Here is a 20,902-nt window from a genome sequence, read left to right as displayed (position 1 = left end):
GACCTTGAAACAAGGTTTACACCAACTTTTTTCTTTGAAAAATGCCTGTACTAAGTCAGGAATATGATAGTTATTTATGTTAAATATAGGTCTTTACCTTTGGAGTTCAGTATTTTTGTTGAACTTTTTAATCATTGCTTTGAAAGAGGTGAGAATTCAAGGTATCATGGTAATTTCCAATGATTACCAGTATGTATTGGACTGAAAGGATTACAGACATTGCAATCAAAACCCTATAGTCACTGTCTTGATATATGTATTTAGCCAAAAGTTAGGCCTTTTTTATGCCTTTCTGACTTCACACAGCATATTGGATTGTGGTAATTATAGATTATCGTTGATCATCTTAAGGAGACTGATTTTCTCGCTTGAGCCCAGTACGGCGAAAGTGAGAAAAACAATTGAGTTGAGATGACCAATGATAATCTGTTTTTTGCTATTTTACCTATGACAACGTTGTCAATTTCATTAGCAACGCCATGTGCCCCCTTAGTTTTTAGCGATAATATTCATATCACTGGACTTCGCTGAGAAAGGAAATTAGCAGTAGGCAAGATCAAAGAACATCTTCATAAATTAGCGATAAACATTTTTATATCATGTCCATGTTCATATTAAGCAGTTTATTACAAAAAGATCTGTATGTATAAAACACAACTTCTCAAGAAAACCAAGAAGATAAGTTTCAGAAAGTATTGCAATTGAATATATATCGGTTCTACTTACAATTATGGACAAATAAAGATAACTTTAATCTGAAATAATAATCAAGGAATGCCATTGCTGTGTTTGTTTATACAATACAGTGTTTAATCTTAAGTTACTTCCCTAAAGTCACTAAGCCATGACATGAGAACTTATTTGTCAATTAGAATGTTTGTGCTTTAAGTAGAACTTATGTAAAATGTAATGTATTATAACATTTTCTACTTTCAGGAAACTTCTCCTCGTTCTGATGAAGATCACCCTAATTTAGGAGGAGAAATTAAACAGGCATTTAGTAGTACCCTTACTTTACTGAGGGCTAAAACAAAGTACAAGGAAGATTTTGTTTTGGAAGATAGTCGACCCAAAGATTTAAAAGAACTTTTGATCTTACAATCCTCTGGAAGTGAGGAGTCTAACTATGGGTCCATTTCTAGTCGCAGTAGTGACTCTTCAAAAGAAAATAATGGACAACCATATAAAAAGGTCAATAATTTAAAACCTGTTCCTCAAAAACAGCAAGATTTAAAGAAAAATATAAGAACTTTTCCGAAAGACGGTAAAAAGTTTCAACTTAGACCCAATAATAACAGAGTAATGGAAAGTACATCAAAGAAGAATTTAGATGTTTTAAAGACCAGATATGATACACCACCTGTTGGACAAGCTGTAAATAGTGATAAAGTAATAGTGCATTCAAACAATTTGTTAAACAGTGAAATAAATTCAGCAAGGAAAGAAACTACGGGAAATAGTAATTTACAAAATCAGGAGAAATCTCAGGGTCAGAGCTCAGCAAGTGTTTCAAAAGAAAGTAAAACTAGTGTTAAACAATCTAGTCAGTCTAAAAGTGCACAAGGTCATGTAGACTTTCAAGGTCAAAGACAAAGAACTGTGCAAAGTTTGAGAACATCTAATTCTGGTAGATTAGAAAATGAAGGAGATAAATCTGCCATCAAAAGTAATACTATTTCTACAACAGTTTCTTCAAATGCCATTGTTAAACTTGGCCCAAAGCCAGGTAGCTCTAAACCAATGCAAGTGGTTTCTAATAAACTTATATCTAATGTTCGTGATGAAGTTAAGAGACAAAAATCTGCTGGGCAAAATGAACAGGATCCTGGGGCTGAAAGAAAGAACTCTGCCAAAAATTCATCTTTAACAAATAGTATAAAACAAATGATAAATGTTGCTAAAAGTGTTGTTGTGCCAAATTCTGGAAAATCTAAACAGAAAAACTTATCAGTGAGTAAATCGGTAGATTCAGGTCCATTAGTACCAATAGAAAATAAACAAACGCCTGCTATTCCGTCCGAGTTTTTACGTACTGGTTCAGGTTCAGGAAAGATTGTGTACACGGATATTACCAATAATTCTGTTTCTATGACTTCAGATGAAGGTAGTAAAAGCAATTCAAATACAAAAAATAGTGTTAAAGACAAAGTTACTCAAAATACAACAAACACATCAACTACTTCTGGAAATAATGTAACAAATACTAAACCAGATAATAACAAGCCAAAACGGCCTCCCCCTCCGTCTGTTGGAAAGATAAATGGTGCTAATTCATCCAAGAATATGTCTCAATCTAATACTGCTGTCTCCAAATCTGTCACAAAAGTGTCTTCACCGGCTACAAGCAGAAAGAACTCGCCATCACAACAAAACAATTTATCTGCCAAAATCTCATCTTCACCTCTGATCATTAAATCAGCATCAATGTCTACCATTCAGGAATCACACAATGACAAATCGGCAAATCTCAAATCTCAATCAAATTCTAATGTAACGAAATCAGGAAGTGACTCAAATATAAAAGCTAAAATTGAAGAGCAGGAACCTGCTAATTTCAAATATAAACCCGCTAGTGCTGGCAAACCACCGTTAGTAGAAATTTTACCGTCTGATACTCCAAGGTCAAAAAGGACTCAGGGTGTTTTCATTAATCCACTAGAGCCTGTAGCTACACCTATTATTGTTAATCCTTTTGAACAGTTTGATAAGCCAACAGCTGTTTCTGCAACAGAGTATGGATTTGTTGTACAAAAGCCGGGGATAGAGAGATCTAAAACTCAAACTTCAATAAGAAGTAGAGGGAAGAGTGCAAAGAAGGCAGGGAAAGATGGAAAACCTGGTTCAGCAACATCCTGTCGAACTGGAGGAAAACGAAAAGTTTTGAAAAATAAAGAAGGTAAAAATTCTGATGATGGAAATAATCGACCAAAGAGTGGTAAACCAAAAAGAAGAATCAAATCTGGAAAAAGGAGGAAAAAATCTGCAACTGATACTGTACTTACAAAACAGTCAGAACAATCTGATATTGCTTTGATTTCTGGGATAGGTTGGCATGTAGCCACTTCCTGTTATGATAAATCTGATGTTGCTGCTGTACAAAGAATTGGGTCAGATTCATCGGAGTCATCAGACAGCGATGACCTTGACATGCCAACACCACGACATTATCGTCCATTACATATTGAAACTTCAAACCTTGCTGAATTGTCTGCACATTCTCCAAGGTTCCTTGAAGTTAAACAAAGACAGCAACAGAGAAACGAAAATATTCCAGGAGTAGATAATGACGGCTACCCACCAATGAACCTGGATGTAACACAGAATTCATTGCCATCAGCATTTGATATAGAAAATTTCTTGAAAAACTTGAATCAAGAAGCTGGGTCAGAAACTAATTTTGATCAAGCAATTAAAAGTTTGGCAATAATACCTCAGGATGTAGATTATGATCCAGATTATGCTAATTCGCCTGAAATTGACGAGCAGACAGCTGCATTACATAGACAAATCTTACTGGGAAAATTAACTCCCATTCCAGAATCTCCGTCGATAAAATCCACTCATGTTCTTAAAACTGCAGAGGCTATAAAAAATTTTGATCATAAAGTGAAAGAAGAAGCACTTAATCAGTTACTAGGACTTAATTCAGACAGAAATAACAATAAGAGTTTAGAGAATGGGGTAAATAATGTTGGCATTGTGAGGAATAGTGCAGAGAATATGGTAAGAAACAGTGCAACTGATATTGCATTAGGAAATACCCTAAATTCAAGTCCTAAGCAAACTAATTCTCACCCTCCTTCAGGTAAAAATAGTGGGAGTAGACGCATTGAAAGAACTCCATCGTCTGAGAGAAGGGGACATAATCCTGCAAGTAGGAGTTCTAGTAATACTTCAGTGAAAGACAAAAATAATAGTGCATTAAAGTTAAATTCCAGAAATGAGTCTGGAAACTCTAAAGGTAGACTGTCACGTCAAAGTTCTAGTGACCTTAGAAGGTCAAGTGAAGCCATCAATGAATCTGAGAAAAGAAAATCAAGGGAGGCAATCAATGATGTAGGGAAAAGTAGTGAAGTTAAAACAGTGAATGAAGAATTCATAAATGAGAGGGAGTCATCTGAAGAATGTCTGTTAGATGCAAAGGGAAACATAAGTTCTAGGAGAGAAAGAAAGTTTTCTGAAAGTAAGAGTGACCAACCTGAAGATGACAATAATATTGATACAGTTATTGAAGAAATCTTAAATAACAATACCTACAGGTCAACATCGTCTATCAGATCTACTGGATCATTTAGGATGTCTAGTCGTACTGACACAATTACTCCAGCCGATCGGCAGTTGTTATTGAGAATGACTGCTGAGGCAGATAACTCACCATTTCATGCAGGTAGACTTGCAGAGTCTTTTACACCTAGAGGAAATCGAATGTTTGACCAAGATGAGAAAAATAGACTTGCCGAGTCATTTACACCTAGAGCAAATAAAGGTGAAAATAATCTTAGGAAACCTATGTTATCTGGTAGTAGTAGTCAACCTCACCTTAATCAGAGTGTTGATATAGAAACTAAAGAAACAATGAAAAAAATTCTGAATAGTTTTAAAAAGATGGAAATGTATGTTGGTGATAACAAACGCGAGACAAGGAAAGATGTGAAAAAACCTGAGATTAGTGCATCTGTACCCACATCTGCTGTTAGGGTATCAGTTAGACCAGGAACCCCATCTAAAGCCAAATCAGCTGGGAAATTCACTGAGATTAAGAAGGAAAAGATGACCCCACGAGCTGAGGAAGGGAGAGTTGCTAAGAGCTCTACAAGATTGGAGGATAGCAGGGTTGTAAAGAGTAGTTCTCATAATGTAAAGAGTGGTTCACATAAGGTAATTAGATGTAAATGTTTTAACCATAAATATAAGTACAATGTACATGTTCAATTATAATTTTCAATGTACATTATAAATTTCTATAACTGAAATTGGCATTGTTTACTGATCTGCAAATTGTGCATACTTATATGCACTAATACAATTTGATTATCTATTTGACCTCAGCTATGGTAAAACTAAGGTATAAAGGTTTGGCTTTATAAAACAAAAAACAAAATCTTTTATAAAAGTAATCAGGAGAGTCATTATTATTTGTAGGTACTTAATACTACATGTATAAATTTTATGAATAAGAGTTGAAAAAGTGAGAAATATTCTTTTCTAGATTCATTTAGTAGTCAACCAATCCAATAGACAGGTACACTCCTATGTCTCACCCTGAACTTGCATGAAATATGTGCCACTGGACATGAACAACAATCAGTCATGCCTGTTACTTTTTTACATTTTCAGCAGAAGTCTTTCATCCGACAGTCAGTAGAACCTAGTATACAGGTAGAATTACCTGTGATACCTGTTGCTGGTGGTGACTTTGATGAGGAAGACCTACTGATACCTGATAATGAGGTAGGATATATTGTTAATTAAGGAAAAATTCCAGGTTATATGTTTATGAGACAGCAACCTGCCAATACAAGTATCCAAAAAGCATCTAGTGGCATACATTCAGTGTTCAATTATTTTTATTTAGGAGATATCTGTATATGTCTACAAGACAGCAAACCAACAAAAAAATTCTTTAAAAAAAAATTTGATGGTACCAATATGACAATAATACTGTTCCCAACTGTTGGATTCGTTTGATTTAACAGATTTTCCTAATTTCCAGACAATTGTGAGCCATTTATCAAGTTCTGACAGTAGATCAGGCAGTGCTTGTACAGTGTTCTCCCAGACAGAGGAAACCATACAGTGGAAAAAAGGCAATGTTCTAGGCAAAGGGGCGTTTGGAACGGTAAGTAAAAATATGTACCTAAACTACATAATTCTTTAAGACTTAGAACTCATTAATTATAGAATAACTAATCGAAGAATTCAAATAGAGAAAAATATTCAACGAGTGACCGAACAACACATAACTTCACAAATGCGTGTAAGTTAATTATCAGTGTTGTTTGGTCACGAGTTGAATATTTTTCTACGCATTCACAATTTGTTTTGATCCACCGTTATCGACGTCTTAACAATGCCTATTGTTGTATGACATCAGAGAGTGAAATAACCAGGTTTATTTCACATGTGAAATTATCGGTTTTTTATTTAACTGGGAAATCAATGTAATTCATTGCAACTAATGTAATAATTGTATATATTTATACATAGGTTTTCTCCAATAATATGGTTTGATGAAATAAGGTCTAAGACCTTGATAAGTAGGACATTCTAAAATGAAATGCGTCTAATCTTCAAATGCAACTATTAACTAAAACAGAAACACCTAGTATCAAATACTAGTAGAGATTGAACATATAGTCAGAACTATATTTGTTGATAGTGTATCATTTCATTCACAAAAACAATATTTAAATTAGTGTTAAAATTTGGGGATAGGAAGTATATATCAAATGTAAACATTGAAAGATTAAGATATGTTGAAGTTAAAGATTGCCTTAAAATAAATGTGTTTATTTAGGTATGGTGTGGTTTGACCAATGAGGGACAGTTGATTGCTGTTAAACAGATAGAATTGAATACAATGGACAATGACAAGGCAAAGAGAGAATATGAAAAGGTCCAAGAAGAGGTGGAACTTCTCAAAACACTTAATCATAAAAATATTGTAGGGTAAGTGTCACAACATAAATATTTCCTTTCTCTTTTTCCATGGTTTCTGAATAATTTAATTTTGGATGTAACATGTCTTCTGATTGGCTGACGTCGTTTTTATGCCCCACCTACAATAGTAGAGGGGCATTATGTTTTCTGGTCTGTGGCTACGTTTGTTCGTCCGTCCATCCGTTTGTCTGTCCGCAGGTTAAAGTTTTTGGTCAAGGTAGTTTTTATACGACCGCAAATTTTGAAAAAATTTTCGTCGTATATTGCTATCATGTTGGCGTCGTCGTCTGGGTCGTCCGAATACTTTTAGTTTTCGCACTCTAACTTTAGTAAAAGTGAATAGAAATCTATGAAATTTTAACACAAGGTTTATGACCATAAAAGGAAGACTGGTATTGATTTTGGGAGTTTTGGTCCCAATATTTTAGGAATTAGGGGCCAAAAAGGGCCCAAATAAGCATTTTCTTGGTTTTCGCACTATAACTTTAGTTTAAGTTAATAGAAATCAATGAAATTTTGACACAAGGTTTTTGACCACAAAAGAAAGGTTGGGATTGATTTTGGGAGTTTTGGTTTGAACAGTTTAGGAATTAGGGGCCAAAAAAGGGCTTAAATAAGCATTATTCTTGGTTTTCGCACAATTACTTTAGTTAAAGTAAATAGAAATCAATGAAATTTAAACACAATGTTTATGACCACAAAAGGAAGGTTGGTATTGATTTTGGGAGTTTCGGTCCCAACAGTTTAGGAATTAGGGGCCAAAAAGGGACCCAAATAAGCATTTTTCTTGGTTTTCGCACCATAGCGTTAGTATAAGTAAATAGAAATCTATGAAATTTAAACACAAGGTTTATGACTATAAAAGGAAGGTTGGTATTGATTTTGGGAGTTTTGGTCCCAACAGTTAAGGAAAAAGGGGCCCAAAGGGTCCAAAATTAAACTTTGTTTGATTTCATCAAAATTGAATAATTGGGGTTCTTTAATATGCCGAATCTAACTGTGTATGTAGATTCTTAATTTTTGGTCCCGTTTTCAAATTGGTCTACATTAAGGTCCAAAGGGTCCAAAATTAAACTTAGTTTGATTTTAACAAAAATTGAAACCTTGGGGTTCTTTGATATGCTGAATCTAAAAATGTACTTAGATTTTTGATTATTGGCCCAGTTTTCAAGTTGGTCCAAATCAGGATCTAAAATTATTATATTAAGTATTGTGCAATAGCAAGTCTTTTCACAGTATTGTGCAATGGCAAGAAATATCTAATTTCACAATATTGTGAAATAGCAAATTTTTTTTTAATTAAGAGTTATCTTTCTTTGTCCAGTATAGTAAGCAAGAAATATCTGCAAGAATTTTTTTTAATTGGAGTTATCTTTCTTTGTCCAGAATCAACTTAAATCTTTGTTATATACAATATACAATGTATATTCACTTTTTACTACCAACTGATAAATTTAAATAATCTTTACCATTCAGTGATAACAAGCAGTTTTTTTACATCTTAATATTTTATGATGTATTTAAATGAGTAGTAATTGTTGCAAACTCCATTAGAATATTTTAATTGAAATTAGTTTTGGAATAAGGGAAAGGGGGATGTGATTAAAAAATTGGGTTCAATTTTTCTCATTTGAAATTTCATAAATAAAAAGAAAATTTCTTCAAACATTTTTTTGAGAGGATTAATATTCAACAGCATAGTGAATTGCTCTAAGAGAAAACAAAAAATTTAAGTTCATTTGAATACATTCATTCTGTGTCAGAAACCTATGCTGTGTCAACTATTTAATCACAATCCAAATTTAGAGTAAAATCCAGCTTGAATGTTGTGTCCATACTTGCCCCAACCGTTCAGGGTTCAACCTCTGCGGTCGTATAAAGCTACGCCCTGCGGAGCATCTGGTTAATGAAGCTGAAGTCCAATCAAGTTTTTGGTCAAGGTAGTTTTCGATGAAGCTGAAGTCCAATCAACTTGAAACTTAGTACACTTGTTGCTTATGATATGATCTTTTTAATTTTAAAGCCAAATTAGACTTTTGACCCCAATTTCCATGATTTCACGGTCCACTGAACATAGAAAATGAAAGTGGGAGTTTCAGGTTAAAGTTTTTGGTCAAGGTAGTTTTTGATAAAATTGAAGTCCAATCAACTTGAAACTTAGTACATATGTTCCCTATAGTATAATCTTTCTAATTTTAATGCCAAATTATATTATTATCCAATTTCACGGTCCATGGAACATGGTAAAGGATAGGGCGAGTGGGGCATCTGTGTACTTTGGACACATTCTTGTTTATCCAATTTCATGGTCCATTGAACATGGAAAATGATAGTGCAAGTGGGGCATCCGTGTACTTTGGACACATTCTTGTTTATGTTATTTCTTCATAGACAGAAAAAATGTTACAGTCATTCCTTAAATAAGTACCTTTGAGGGAACTTAAAGAATGTAACAATTTGAATTTGGCTACTGAAGGAATCAATTTGTGAACTTAAACCTCTAACATGGTGACAAGAGGGAAATAACTACTATTCAACTAATAATTTATTCTGTTAACTTCTTTCAAAGCAATACAAGTTGCAGTTTTAAGAAAAATAACTTAATTTCAGATACCTTGGAACTAGTCTAGAAGAAAACATTGTCAGTATATTCATGCAGTTTGTCCCTGGAGGATCTATAGCTAGTATACTGGCCAGATTTGGTGCTTTAGATGAAGCTGTGTTCAGAAAATATACCAAACAGATTCTAGAGGGTGTGGAATACCTCCATTCTAATGATGTTATTCACAGGTTTGTAGATGACTCAATTATAGTAGGGAAAACAACTTCTGCAATCATTAGCTGTACCTTAAAATTGATAAAGGGAATTTTCTTATGGCAAATTATTTTTTGATTGTTAGATATATAAAACAAAATTGCAAACTTTTTGTCCTGAAAACAAAAGACATACAAAATACCTAGCTTTGTTATTAAAATCAAGGTATATAGATATAAGAAGATGTGGGGCCAATGAGATAACTCAGCACCCAAATCAGAATTTGTTGACAAAGTATGGTTTGTCTATTACTGATAATTTCCAAACAATGCTACATAATTGACTCATAGAAAGATTATTTATTGGTTATAATAGTATTTACATTTTTTTTAATTTTATATATATATGTTTATTTCCAGAGATATAAAAGGAGGAAATGTAATGTTAATGCCAAATGGGATTATAAAACTAATAGACTTTGGATGTGCCAAACGTTTGTGTATAAATCTAAGTATGGGACAGTCACAAATACTCAAGTCCATGAAAGGTACACCGTACTGGATGGCTCCAGAGGTGGTCAATGAAACTGGACATGGCAAGAAGTCAGATATATGGTGAGTGGAATCAAATATTAAAACTTTGTTTCTGAAGTGTGGCAAGCAGTTTAAATTCATTATTTCACAGTTGAGATCAATTTCCCTCAAAAATCCTTCAAATAAATATGACTAGAAAGAAAAAATGAAGAAATAAAACACTGCTAAACTGGTTTTGTCTTTGAAATAAAAACATTTCATAGCAACAATTAAAATAGACCATTTGACAGTATGTAAGGTATAACAAGTTATAGTTAAACTAAAATTTCAGTTTGAAGTTGATCATTCTTTAGTTATCTGTTCTGTGTACTATATTTTGTCATTTTATTTTAACAAGTTGTTTGGAAGTCGCAATTGTATCTTTCAACTCTTTTCTTCAAAGTTTGATTTTTTACCTTTCTGATGATAAACCATATTAATAAGACACTATCACTAGACAAATACAAATCAGGGTAATGCTAAAATGGAAAAAGACCATATGAAATAAAATTTAAATGATGTTTACTGTTACTTTTATTTTCAGGAGTGTTGGTTGTACTGTATTTGAAATGGCAACAAGGAAACCTCCATGGTGAGTTAAATACTAATGGTTACTAATGGTTACTACTTGGTAAAAGATTTTTCTATCCAAGGGGTTGTTAACGATCAGAAGTCAAATTTGTAATCCTTTTCATCTTTTTTTCCGAGTGGAGAAATATCATAACACAATTGTTGCAGGTGTAAAATCTATCTTATTATAACATATTATGACAGTATTAATAAAACAATATATGTTTATTACAGGTCTAATATGAACCCTATGGCAGCCATTTTTGCCATTGGTTGTGACAGACCTGTGCCAGAGTTACCAGAAAGTTTCACACTAGAGGCCAGAGACTTTGTCAACAGTTGTCTTACCAGGTAAAAACTTTGTTTGGTTGTATGAGTGTGTGAATGGGGTGGGGTAGGGGCAAACCAGTTTTTCATCTCTAAATATTTTATGCCCTTGCCTTCTGTTCCTATGTCCCTAAATTGGTTTTCATCTGTACCTTTTATTTAGCCTCAACCAAATGTACTTGAACTTAAATACAATGATCAATAACACTACACACAGATCAAATTAAAATTTGAATGGTGTCACTTTCACAGTTATGACCCGTTGTAAATAGAAAAGTTGATGAATTTGTTATTTCTACTCTCTAACTTGACTCTCCCCCCCCCCCCCCCCCCCCCCCAAACCAAAGTTCTGAAACTTATACACAATGCTTATCACAGATCAAGTTTAAGTTTGGGTGCCATCATTTTCACCATTTGTGTGTTATGCCCCTTTATAAATAGAAAATTGACAAAATGTGCTGTTTGACTCTCTCTGTCACTCTTACTGTTCTTGAGTTATGCCCCTTTATAACATATCCTCCTTTATTATATATATATATATATAAGACTAAACCAATGTATTAAGAAAGAAATTGAAGCAGTGTAGATTGAAAGAGATAAGAGAAGTATAGCTGTACTATTACTTTATCAGTTCTCTACTAAAGTTAAATATTTTGCAACAAGTTGCCCTGCCAGATAAAAGACCTGACATCATATTCAATGCATTATAATGGGTTCATTTTCAATTTTTATTTTGATGGAATGGCTGTGCCAAACATTTTTTTAGCATTAAATGGTTTTCCAGAGAAAATTAATGTAAAAGATGTTTTCGTTTTGTATAGCCTTGAATTCATTTTATACTTATAAATTACTTATAAATAAAGTTGATACTGTAATGGAAAGTTAACCATGAATTTCCATGGAGATTTGACAATTACTCCCTGAATAGCATCACAAATAAATAATAATTCAAATAAGATTTCTTTACAGTGCCATGTTTATTTTCTGAGAGATGTTGAACTTCACTTGGTTGAGTTTTATGAATTTTCTTGTTTTTTTCAGGGACCAAAGTAAGAGATTATCAGCTACTCAACTATTGCATCATGAATTTCTGATACGAAGAAGACATTCAAATAAGAAATAAATCCTAGTAAACATGTTCTGATACAAAGAAGAAATTCTACCATGAAATGACAAGTCTTTCAACCAACCAATTAGTACACAGAATTAGTACACTACATGTACCTAGTCGTAGAAGACATTTAACAATGAAATGAGGAAGCCTAGTGTCGTAAAGGATATATGACATTGTCTAAGACATTCTATAAGTACAGGATTGTACCTGTAAAGATAAAGAGTTAAAATGACAGAATTATTACACCACAAGTTGGTTCTTGCAGTAAACCTTTTTTAAAGAATGATTGATACATGTACCAATATTCAGATTATTGCATTGGAAAAGAAGTTGCTTGTTTACATCAAGAAAGTAGAATGAATGAATCCTGAGTCTCAAATCTACTCATAAGAGATATTTTCATTATAAGAATACATTGTAGCTAGTCTACAAACATCTGAGAATCTTTGAAAAAAATACAACTTTTTGATGGCTTCAAGCTATTACATAAAATATGGAAGTGACCACTTTACATATTAAACCATTTGTAATAATTTTTGGTTTCAGAATGATAAGATTTGTAAAATAGGTATAATTCGTAAACATTAATAATAATGGAGCAATGTGTAGCATTTAAGGACTTTTGGGACCACAATCATAGACATGGATAATGCTGAAAGGTACAATGTAAGTAAAAAAAAAGGTAACAAATTTGGACCATGTTTAAAGAAGGACTTATGCTTCAAGGTGCTAGCGTCAAGGGACCATTATGAAAGATGGTGAACATTAAGGGACCATTATGAAAGATGGTGAACATTAAGGGACCATTATTAAAGAGGTAAAATTGAGGGACTATAATTAAAGATATGAAATTGAGGGACCAATATTATAGAGATAACATTGATAGACCATAAAAAAAAAATATAAAATTTAGGGACCACTATTACAGAGATATCATTGAAAGACCATTATTAAAGGTGGTGAATATTTAGGGACCAATATTAAAAACCTGAACTAAAGGTACTATGATTAAATAATGTCTAAACCTATGAATTACTATTAAAGATCAATTAAAGGGGCATTACAGACCATAGCTTTCAAAGTCTGCATGAAAGAACAACAGTTAAAGAATTTAAATTTACTTGATTACTCTCCAACATTATAAAAATGCCCAAAGTTTTGTTTAAGTGAATAGAGGGTTAATTCTGCCATAAGTTTATTTAATATCAGGTGACAAAATTAGTCATTTATGAATGTGTTCAAGCAATAATGTGTTAATCACCTTACTTTTGATGTTTCATTTAAATGTAGATCATGAAGATTCAGATTCAATATTTTATTATAGTCTCACCACATACAAACATAAAATGAGATTCACATATAGATTTAAAACATTAAAACATTTGCATTGCGTGTACCAATCTAAAAAAGATTTATGAGAGACTTTTAAGATATACTATATACATATAAACATATTTTTACACATTTAGAATTAAAAATTCTGACACAATATACATTTTTACTAAATGATATTAAAACATTTGTTTCTTTAAAAACTAGTGAAATAGAATACTATTTCTTCTTAATAAAATGCTGTTGCAGGTTTTGGCAACTATAGCAGCAACATTGTCATTACTAAATAAAAATATAAATTTTTCATTATCTGATAAAAGGTTAAAATGTTCATTAAAATGTAAAGCTTCATGTATCATGATTTGTCTTAGATCCACATATAATGGGCATTTTAAAATGACATGCATTTCATCTTCAACAATAGAGCTACAGTTAAAACATGTCCTCTCGTGGACTTCTTTCTTTTCATATCTTCCAGTTTCTAGTTTTAGGGGAGCTACCCCACATCTAAATTTAGCAAATGAACTTCTGTTCTTTAAAGATATAATATTTTGCAAATAATTTTCAGTACAATAGTTATTTTTAAACAATTTGTAAGTTCTTAATTTACTTCCCTCTGCATATGCAGCAACTCTTGTACACCAGTTTGATTTAAACTTATCAAATACATCCTCCTCAATTTGTTTAATACAATTTTTGTTTAATACATTTGATTCAAAATTACAATATTGCTCATAATTATACAATTTTAACATTTCTATAACTCTAAAACATGAGCATGAACATGAGAAGGTTGAACTAATGACCAGTTTATAAGTTTGTCATAAAGATATCATCTGTAAATGAATAGTGATTGTATATGTTTTATAAAAAATTAAGATTTAAACTTTGTTTATTTAAGTCCACCCAGAACTGTAATTCAAAAAGGTTTTTTTTGTAATTTTATATGATATTAATTTATATATTTTTGATGTTTATTTTTATAGTATTTGATATCAGTTATTTAGATTTTTGAATATCTACATTTTGAACCAAATTGCTATCTTTTCAATATATCTGACATACTATGTCAGTGCTTAGTGTACTAAATCGTTATTTGTACAACATACAATTTCAGTATACATTGTTATAAAGCCAGAAAATATTTGTCATACTATGTCAGTATCTTAAATATCATAAACTTATACAACATACAATTTCAGTACACATTGTCTTAAACCATGACTTATCTGAATGTCAGTCCTCACTGTAATAAACCATAACACATGATTTATAAACCATTACATTTACATACCGTAACAGTTGTCACTGTTATAAACCATGTCATATTTGTAAGTGTCACATGTGACATTGTCACCATTGATTTAATCACATCACCATCCATAATGTCACCATCAATTAGTGCAGATAAACATTTGAGATGCAATATAAAGTCATGGCATTATTTACATGTCTTGGTGTACAAGTTCTGTTTATGTTTTCATTGAAGAGAAATCCAATTATGTGTATTGATAAATGAATAGTCCTCATAAACCTCATGTGGTAATCTTTGCTGTTTAATTTTAATTGTGGCCTGCATTCCATTAGTATCATCATGCCAACTAATGTAATCCTTAATGTTAAATACTTCATGCTGTGCTGACAAGGTATTGTGACAGTTTGTTATTATAAATGGTATCCATTGACAACTAACCTCACTATATATGTGTTTATATGTTGTATAGATGTGAAAAGCTCTAGTTTGTGTTTAAATTAGATATTAGCAACATCAATGCAAATAAAGTTTTAACCTTGATATAAAACAATATGTCTCACCTTGACCTATAAGAAATAACCCTAAGGTCAATTGAGATGCTTTATACAACTACCTATGATGATACAGTACGTTTGACCTTGACTTACAAGAAATAACTGTAAGGTCAATAGAGATTATTTATATAACTGCCTATGATAATTCAGTTCATGACTAAATCTGGCATTTATTTTTTACACTGCTACATAGTATACAGTGATACCTGCATTTATTGTGTGTCTGTGTGTTGATATGTTTAGAATATTTGTATCAGGTTTATTTTTTTTGCTATAGCTTAAAGGCGTTTTTGAGAGAAGGAATTTATGTATTTTTAAAGAGAGATTATTGAATTTGAGAAATTAAATATGTAAATGAGGATAGTTCAGACACAAGTGTTGTGAACACTGAAGTCAGACAATTTGTGTTTTCTACATGCCTATCTTTTAGACTCAAATTTTACATTTCTGTCCAATGCAATTCATTATTAGAGTAGTGCTAAAACTGTGTATTATTTATATTATATATGTTATAACATGATGAATAGACGTGACATGTTTATGTATGAAAGCTGTATAATATGTCTGAAGTTGTTTTTAGTTTATTTGAGTAATTCAACAATAGATCCATAGTAGCAAACTTAATGAAACAGAATTTTATTATTCAATTTGACATTTTATTTGTCAGAATTTTACACTTAACGATTGTACTCAATAATATTTTCATTTTTTTATGTATTTACTGGGAAATGTATATATTTTTATTTGAATAGTTTTCTATGAGAATCAGTATATTTAATTAGAATCTGAAAGTTATTAATCTGATTGCAATAATGATTCTGTATCCATGAGTTTCTTACCAGGATCTGAAAACAAGCCATTTTACTTCCTCGTCTCTCTGGATATTCTTAAATCAGCCAATGAAATTTCAGCCTTATCTACAACATAACCAGAGGAACAATAATGTAAAACAGAGCATGGTCAGATTATTGTCAGCAAAGCTTGGACACAGAACCTGTTAAGATTTAAGATAACCAAGTAAATACTATTCATACAGTAAAATCACAATTAGATCTACCATTAAATTAGTCATTGAGTTATCTTACTGAGATAGAGAGTAGACCCATGTTCATTGGTATAACTTTCACCCCATACAAACAGAGTAAATGTTTTTTTATTTTTTGTGCTTACTAGGCTTGGATTTATCACTGTGTTCCCAGGCCCGTAGCCAGAAATTTTCTAGGTGGGTTATTTGGACCATAAACTTGACTTTAACAGTCACAATTTGAACAGAAAGTTGACTTAAACAGTGCTTATTTGTTTTCAAAAGGGGGGGTCTGAATCCCCCCCCCCCCCTGGCTACAGTTATGGTTCCTTGAAATTTGCCATGTGTACTCTTTTCTTTTAATTTTTTAACAAATTCAACATCTAAAATAAAATTTATTTTCTGAAATTTAAGCCTGTTTGTGATATATACAGAATACAGAGTAAATGTAACTATTTGTAGTGTAGACCAAGCCTGTTTGTGATCAGAGTGAATGTATTTTCATTTAGTGTAATTCAAGTCTGTTTCGGATCAGAGTGAATGTATTTTTGTTTAGTGTAAACCGAGTCTGTTTGTGATCAGATTGAATGTATTTTTTTAAGTGTAAACCAAGCCTGTTTGTGATAAGAGTAAATGTAACTATTTTTTTAGTGTAGACCAGTATAAACTGGTGTCTTGTCTGTGATATCTTTTGTGATGGTCGTTTATAGATTGTCTTCCTTTGAAAATAAAATATTTCACTAGCATTTGTATTATTTCCTTCTTGTTACATAAAAAGTAAGATGTGGTATGAGTGCTAATGAAACAACTTTCCATCCAAGTCACAATGTATAAAAAAAGTTCACTGATTAAATGGGCCGTCAGAGTTGATATGCAGTCTTTGTTCACTGATTACATGGGGATCAGAGTTGATATGCAGCCTTTGTTCACTGATTACATGGGGATCAGAGTTGATATGCAGCCTTTGTTCACTGATTACATGGGGATCAGAGTTGATATGCAGTCTTTGTTCACTGATTACATGGGGGATCACAGTTGATATGCAGCCTTTGTTCACTGATTACATTTGGGGTCAGAGTTGTTATGCAGCCTTTGTTCACTGTTTACATGGGGGTCAGAGTTCATATGCAGACTTTGTTTACTGATTACATGGGGGATTAGAGTTAATATGCAGCCTTTGTTCACTGATTACATGGGGATCAGAGTTCATATGCAGCCTTTGTTCACTGATAACATAGGAGATCAGAGTTGATATGTCGCCTCTGTTCACTGATTACATGGGGATCAGAGTTGATATGCAGCCTTTGTTCACTGATTACATGGGGGTCAGAGTTGATATGCAGCCTTTGTTCACTGATTACATGGGGGTCAGAGTTGATATGCAGCCTTTGTTCACTGATTACATGGGGGATCAGAGTAGATATGCAGCCTTTGTTCACTGATTACATGGGGGTAAGAGTTGATATGCAGTCTTTGTTCACTGATTACATGGGGTCAGGGTTGATATGCAGCCTTTGTTCACTGATTACATGGGGATCAGAGTTGATATGCAGTCTTTGTTCACTGATTACATGGGGGATCAGAGTAGATATGCAGCCTTTGTTCACTGATTACATGGGGGTAAGAGTTGATATGCAGTCTTTGTTCACTGATTACATGGGGTCAGGGTTGATATGCAGTCTTTATCCACAAATAACATCGGAGATAAGAGTTGATATGCAGCCTTTGTTCACTGATTACATGGGGAATCACAGTTGATATGCAGCCTTTGTTAACTGATAACATGGGGGGGGGGTTAGAGTTGATGTGCAATCTTTGTTCACTGATTACATGGGGGGGGGGGGGGGGTAGAGTTGATATGCAGTCTTTGTTCACTGATTACATGGGGATCAGAGTTCATATGCAGCCTTTGTTCACTGATAACATAGGAGATCAGAGTTGATATGTCGCCTCTGTTCACTGATTACATGGGGATCAGAGTTGATATGCAGCCTTTGTTCACTGATTACATGGGGGTCAGAGTTGATATGCAGCCTTTGTTCACTGATTACATGGGGGTCAGAGTTGATATGCAGCCTTTGTTCACTGATTACATGGGGGATCAGAGTAGATATGCAGCCTTTGTTCACTGATTACATGGGGGTAAGAGTTGATATGCAGTCTTTGTTCATCGATTACATGGGGTCAGGGTTGATATGCAGCCTTTGTTCACTGATTACATGGGGATCAGAGTTGATATGCAGTCTTTGTTCACTGATTACATGGGGGATCAGAGTAGATATGCAGCCTTTGTTCACTGATTACATGGGGGTAAGAGTTGATATGCAGTCTTTGTTCACTGATTACATGGGGTCAGGGTTGATATGCAGTCTTTATCCACAAATAACATCGGAGATAAGAGTTGATATGCAGCCTTTGTTCACTGATTACATGGGGAATCACAGTTGATATGCAGCCTTTGTTAACTGATAACATGGGGGGGGTTAGAGTTGATATGCAATCTTTGTTCACTGATTACATGGGGGGGGGGGGGGGGGGGGGGGGTAGAGTTGATATGCAGTCTTTGTTTACTGATTTCATGGGTGTCAGAGTTGATATGCAGTCTTTGTTCACTGATTACATGGGGATCAGAATTGATATGCAGCCTTTGTTTACTGATGACATGGGGATCAGAGTTGATATGCAGCCTTTGTTCACTGATTACATGGGGATCAGAAGTGATATGCAGCCTTTGTTCACTGATTACATGGGGGATCAGAGTTAATTTGCAGCCTTTGTTCACTGATTACATGGGGTCACAGTTGATATGCAGCCTTTGTTCACTGATGACATGGGGATCAGAGTTGATATGCAGCCTTTGTTCACTGATTACATGGGATCAGAGTTGATATGCAGCCTTTGTTCACTGATGACATGGGGATCAGAGTTGATATGCAGCCTTTGTTCACTGATGACATGGGGGTTAGAGTTGATATGCAGTCTTTGTTCACTGATTACATGGGGATCAGAGTTGATATGCAGTCTTTGTTCACTGATTACATGGGGATCAGAAGTGATATGCAGCCTTTGTTCACTGATTACATGGGGGATCAGAGTTAATTTGCAGCCTTTGTTCACTGATTACATGGGGTCACAGTTGATATGCAGCCTTTGTTCACTGATGACATGGGGATCAGAGTTGATATGCAGCCTTTGTTCACTGATTACATGGGGATCAGAGTTGATATGCAGCCTTTGTTCACTGATGACATGGGGATCAGAGTTGATATGCAGCCTTTGTTCACTGATGACATGGGGATCAGAGTTGATATGCAGTCTTTGTTCACTGATTACATGGGGATCAGAAGTGATATGCAGCCTTTGTTCACTGATTACATGGGGGATCAGAGTTGATATGCAGCCTTTGTTCACTGATTACATGGGGATCAGAGTTGATATGCAGTCTTTGTTCACTGATTACATGGGGATCAGAGTTGATATGCAGTCTTTGTTCACTGATTACATGGGGATCATAGTTGATATGCAGTCTTTGTTCACTGATTACATGGGGATCAGAAGTGATATGCAGCCTTTGTTCACTGATTACATGGGGGATCAGAGTTGATATGCAGCCTTTGTTCACTGATTACATGGGGATCAGAGTTGATATGCAGTCTTTGTTCACTGATTACATGGGGGTAAGAGTTGATATGCAGTCTTTGTTCACTGATTACATGGGGTCAGGGTTGATATGCAGTCTTTATCCACAAATAACATCGGAGATAAGAGTTGATATGCAGCCTTTGTTCACTGATTACATGGGGAATCACAGTTGATATGCAGCCTTTGTTAACTGATAACATGGGGGGGTTAGAGTTGATATGCAATCTTTGTTCACTGATTACATGGGGGGGTAGAGTTGATATGCAGTCTTTGTTTACTGATTTCATGGGTGTCAGAGTTGATATGCAGTCTTTGTTCACTGATTACATGGGGATCAGAATTGATATGCAGCCTTTGTTTACTGATGACATGGGGATCAGAGTTGATATGCAGTCTTTGTTCACTGATTACATGGGGATCAGAGTTGATATGCAGATGCAAATGAGTCGGAACGTTAGGCAGAACATGCTTCTCGTTTTACACCATATAGTTTTCGTTGCACAGGTGCGCTCGGCTCAAATCTTAATTGACTAGGATTGTCAGTTTTTCTATCGAAGATCGGTTGTAAGGACTTCAATATGATTTCATTGCTACAAATGGATGTTCAATATTTTTATTTTTATCTCCTTTAACAAATTCTTATTTACACTTAACTTATATGTGTTTTTAACTATTATGTATCTCAGTTATAGTTACTGTTTATCTTAGTAAGTGAGTTATATCGATTATTTTATGTTGACAAAGCACAGTTGTGTAGAACCTTTCAAAGTTTATATATATGTTCCAGACCGTATGAGTATTTAGACCATACGCGTACGGTCTGGACCGTATGCGTACTTTTTCAAAATACTAATACGGTCTGACTAATATTGAAAAAGATGGCCAGGTTCATTAGATACAAATGCATATAGCAGATCAACATAACTTACCTATCAAATTAATATAAAAAAGTTCAATTGTAGTTGAAACAAAACTTTATATTTCAACTTTTTTTTTAAATTCACGCTAATTAAATCTGTTAATCTCTTGTATCTAGCATGTCGATCAGTAATACATTAATTGAATTATGATCAATGAAATTGAAGATATCGGAAGTA

General features: G+C 33.7%; 1 protein-coding gene across 1 annotated transcript in view; it reads left to right on the top strand.

Annotated features, from left to right (window-relative positions):
• Nucleotides 1–12,907, top strand: part of LOC134685003 (uncharacterized) — a 50,399-nt gene extending 37,492 nt beyond the window's left edge. Inside the window, exons 16-24 of the mRNA XM_063544338.1 lie at nt 937–4,878; nt 5,338–5,451; nt 5,714–5,839; nt 6,518–6,669; nt 9,271–9,450; nt 9,835–10,029; nt 10,532–10,579; nt 10,792–10,908; nt 11,926–12,907. Of these exons, the coding sequence (XP_063400408.1) occupies nt 937–4,878; nt 5,338–5,451; nt 5,714–5,839; nt 6,518–6,669; nt 9,271–9,450; nt 9,835–10,029; nt 10,532–10,579; nt 10,792–10,908; nt 11,926–12,007 (4,956 nt within the window). The 3' untranslated portion in view covers nt 12,008–12,907. The remainder of the gene's footprint in view (nt 1–936; nt 4,879–5,337; nt 5,452–5,713; nt 5,840–6,517; nt 6,670–9,270; nt 9,451–9,834; nt 10,030–10,531; nt 10,580–10,791; nt 10,909–11,925) is intronic.
• The last annotated feature ends 7,995 nt before the right edge of the window (nt 12,908–20,902 follow it).

Source organism: Mytilus trossulus, chromosome 9, assembly GCF_036588685.1.
Source record: "Mytilus trossulus isolate FHL-02 chromosome 9, PNRI_Mtr1.1.1.hap1, whole genome shotgun sequence".
Classification (NCBI taxonomy): domain Eukaryota; kingdom Metazoa; phylum Mollusca; class Bivalvia; order Mytilida; family Mytilidae; genus Mytilus; species Mytilus trossulus.
The sequence above is the reverse complement of the archived record's forward strand: the minus strand, read 5'-3'. Positions and strand labels throughout refer to the sequence as shown.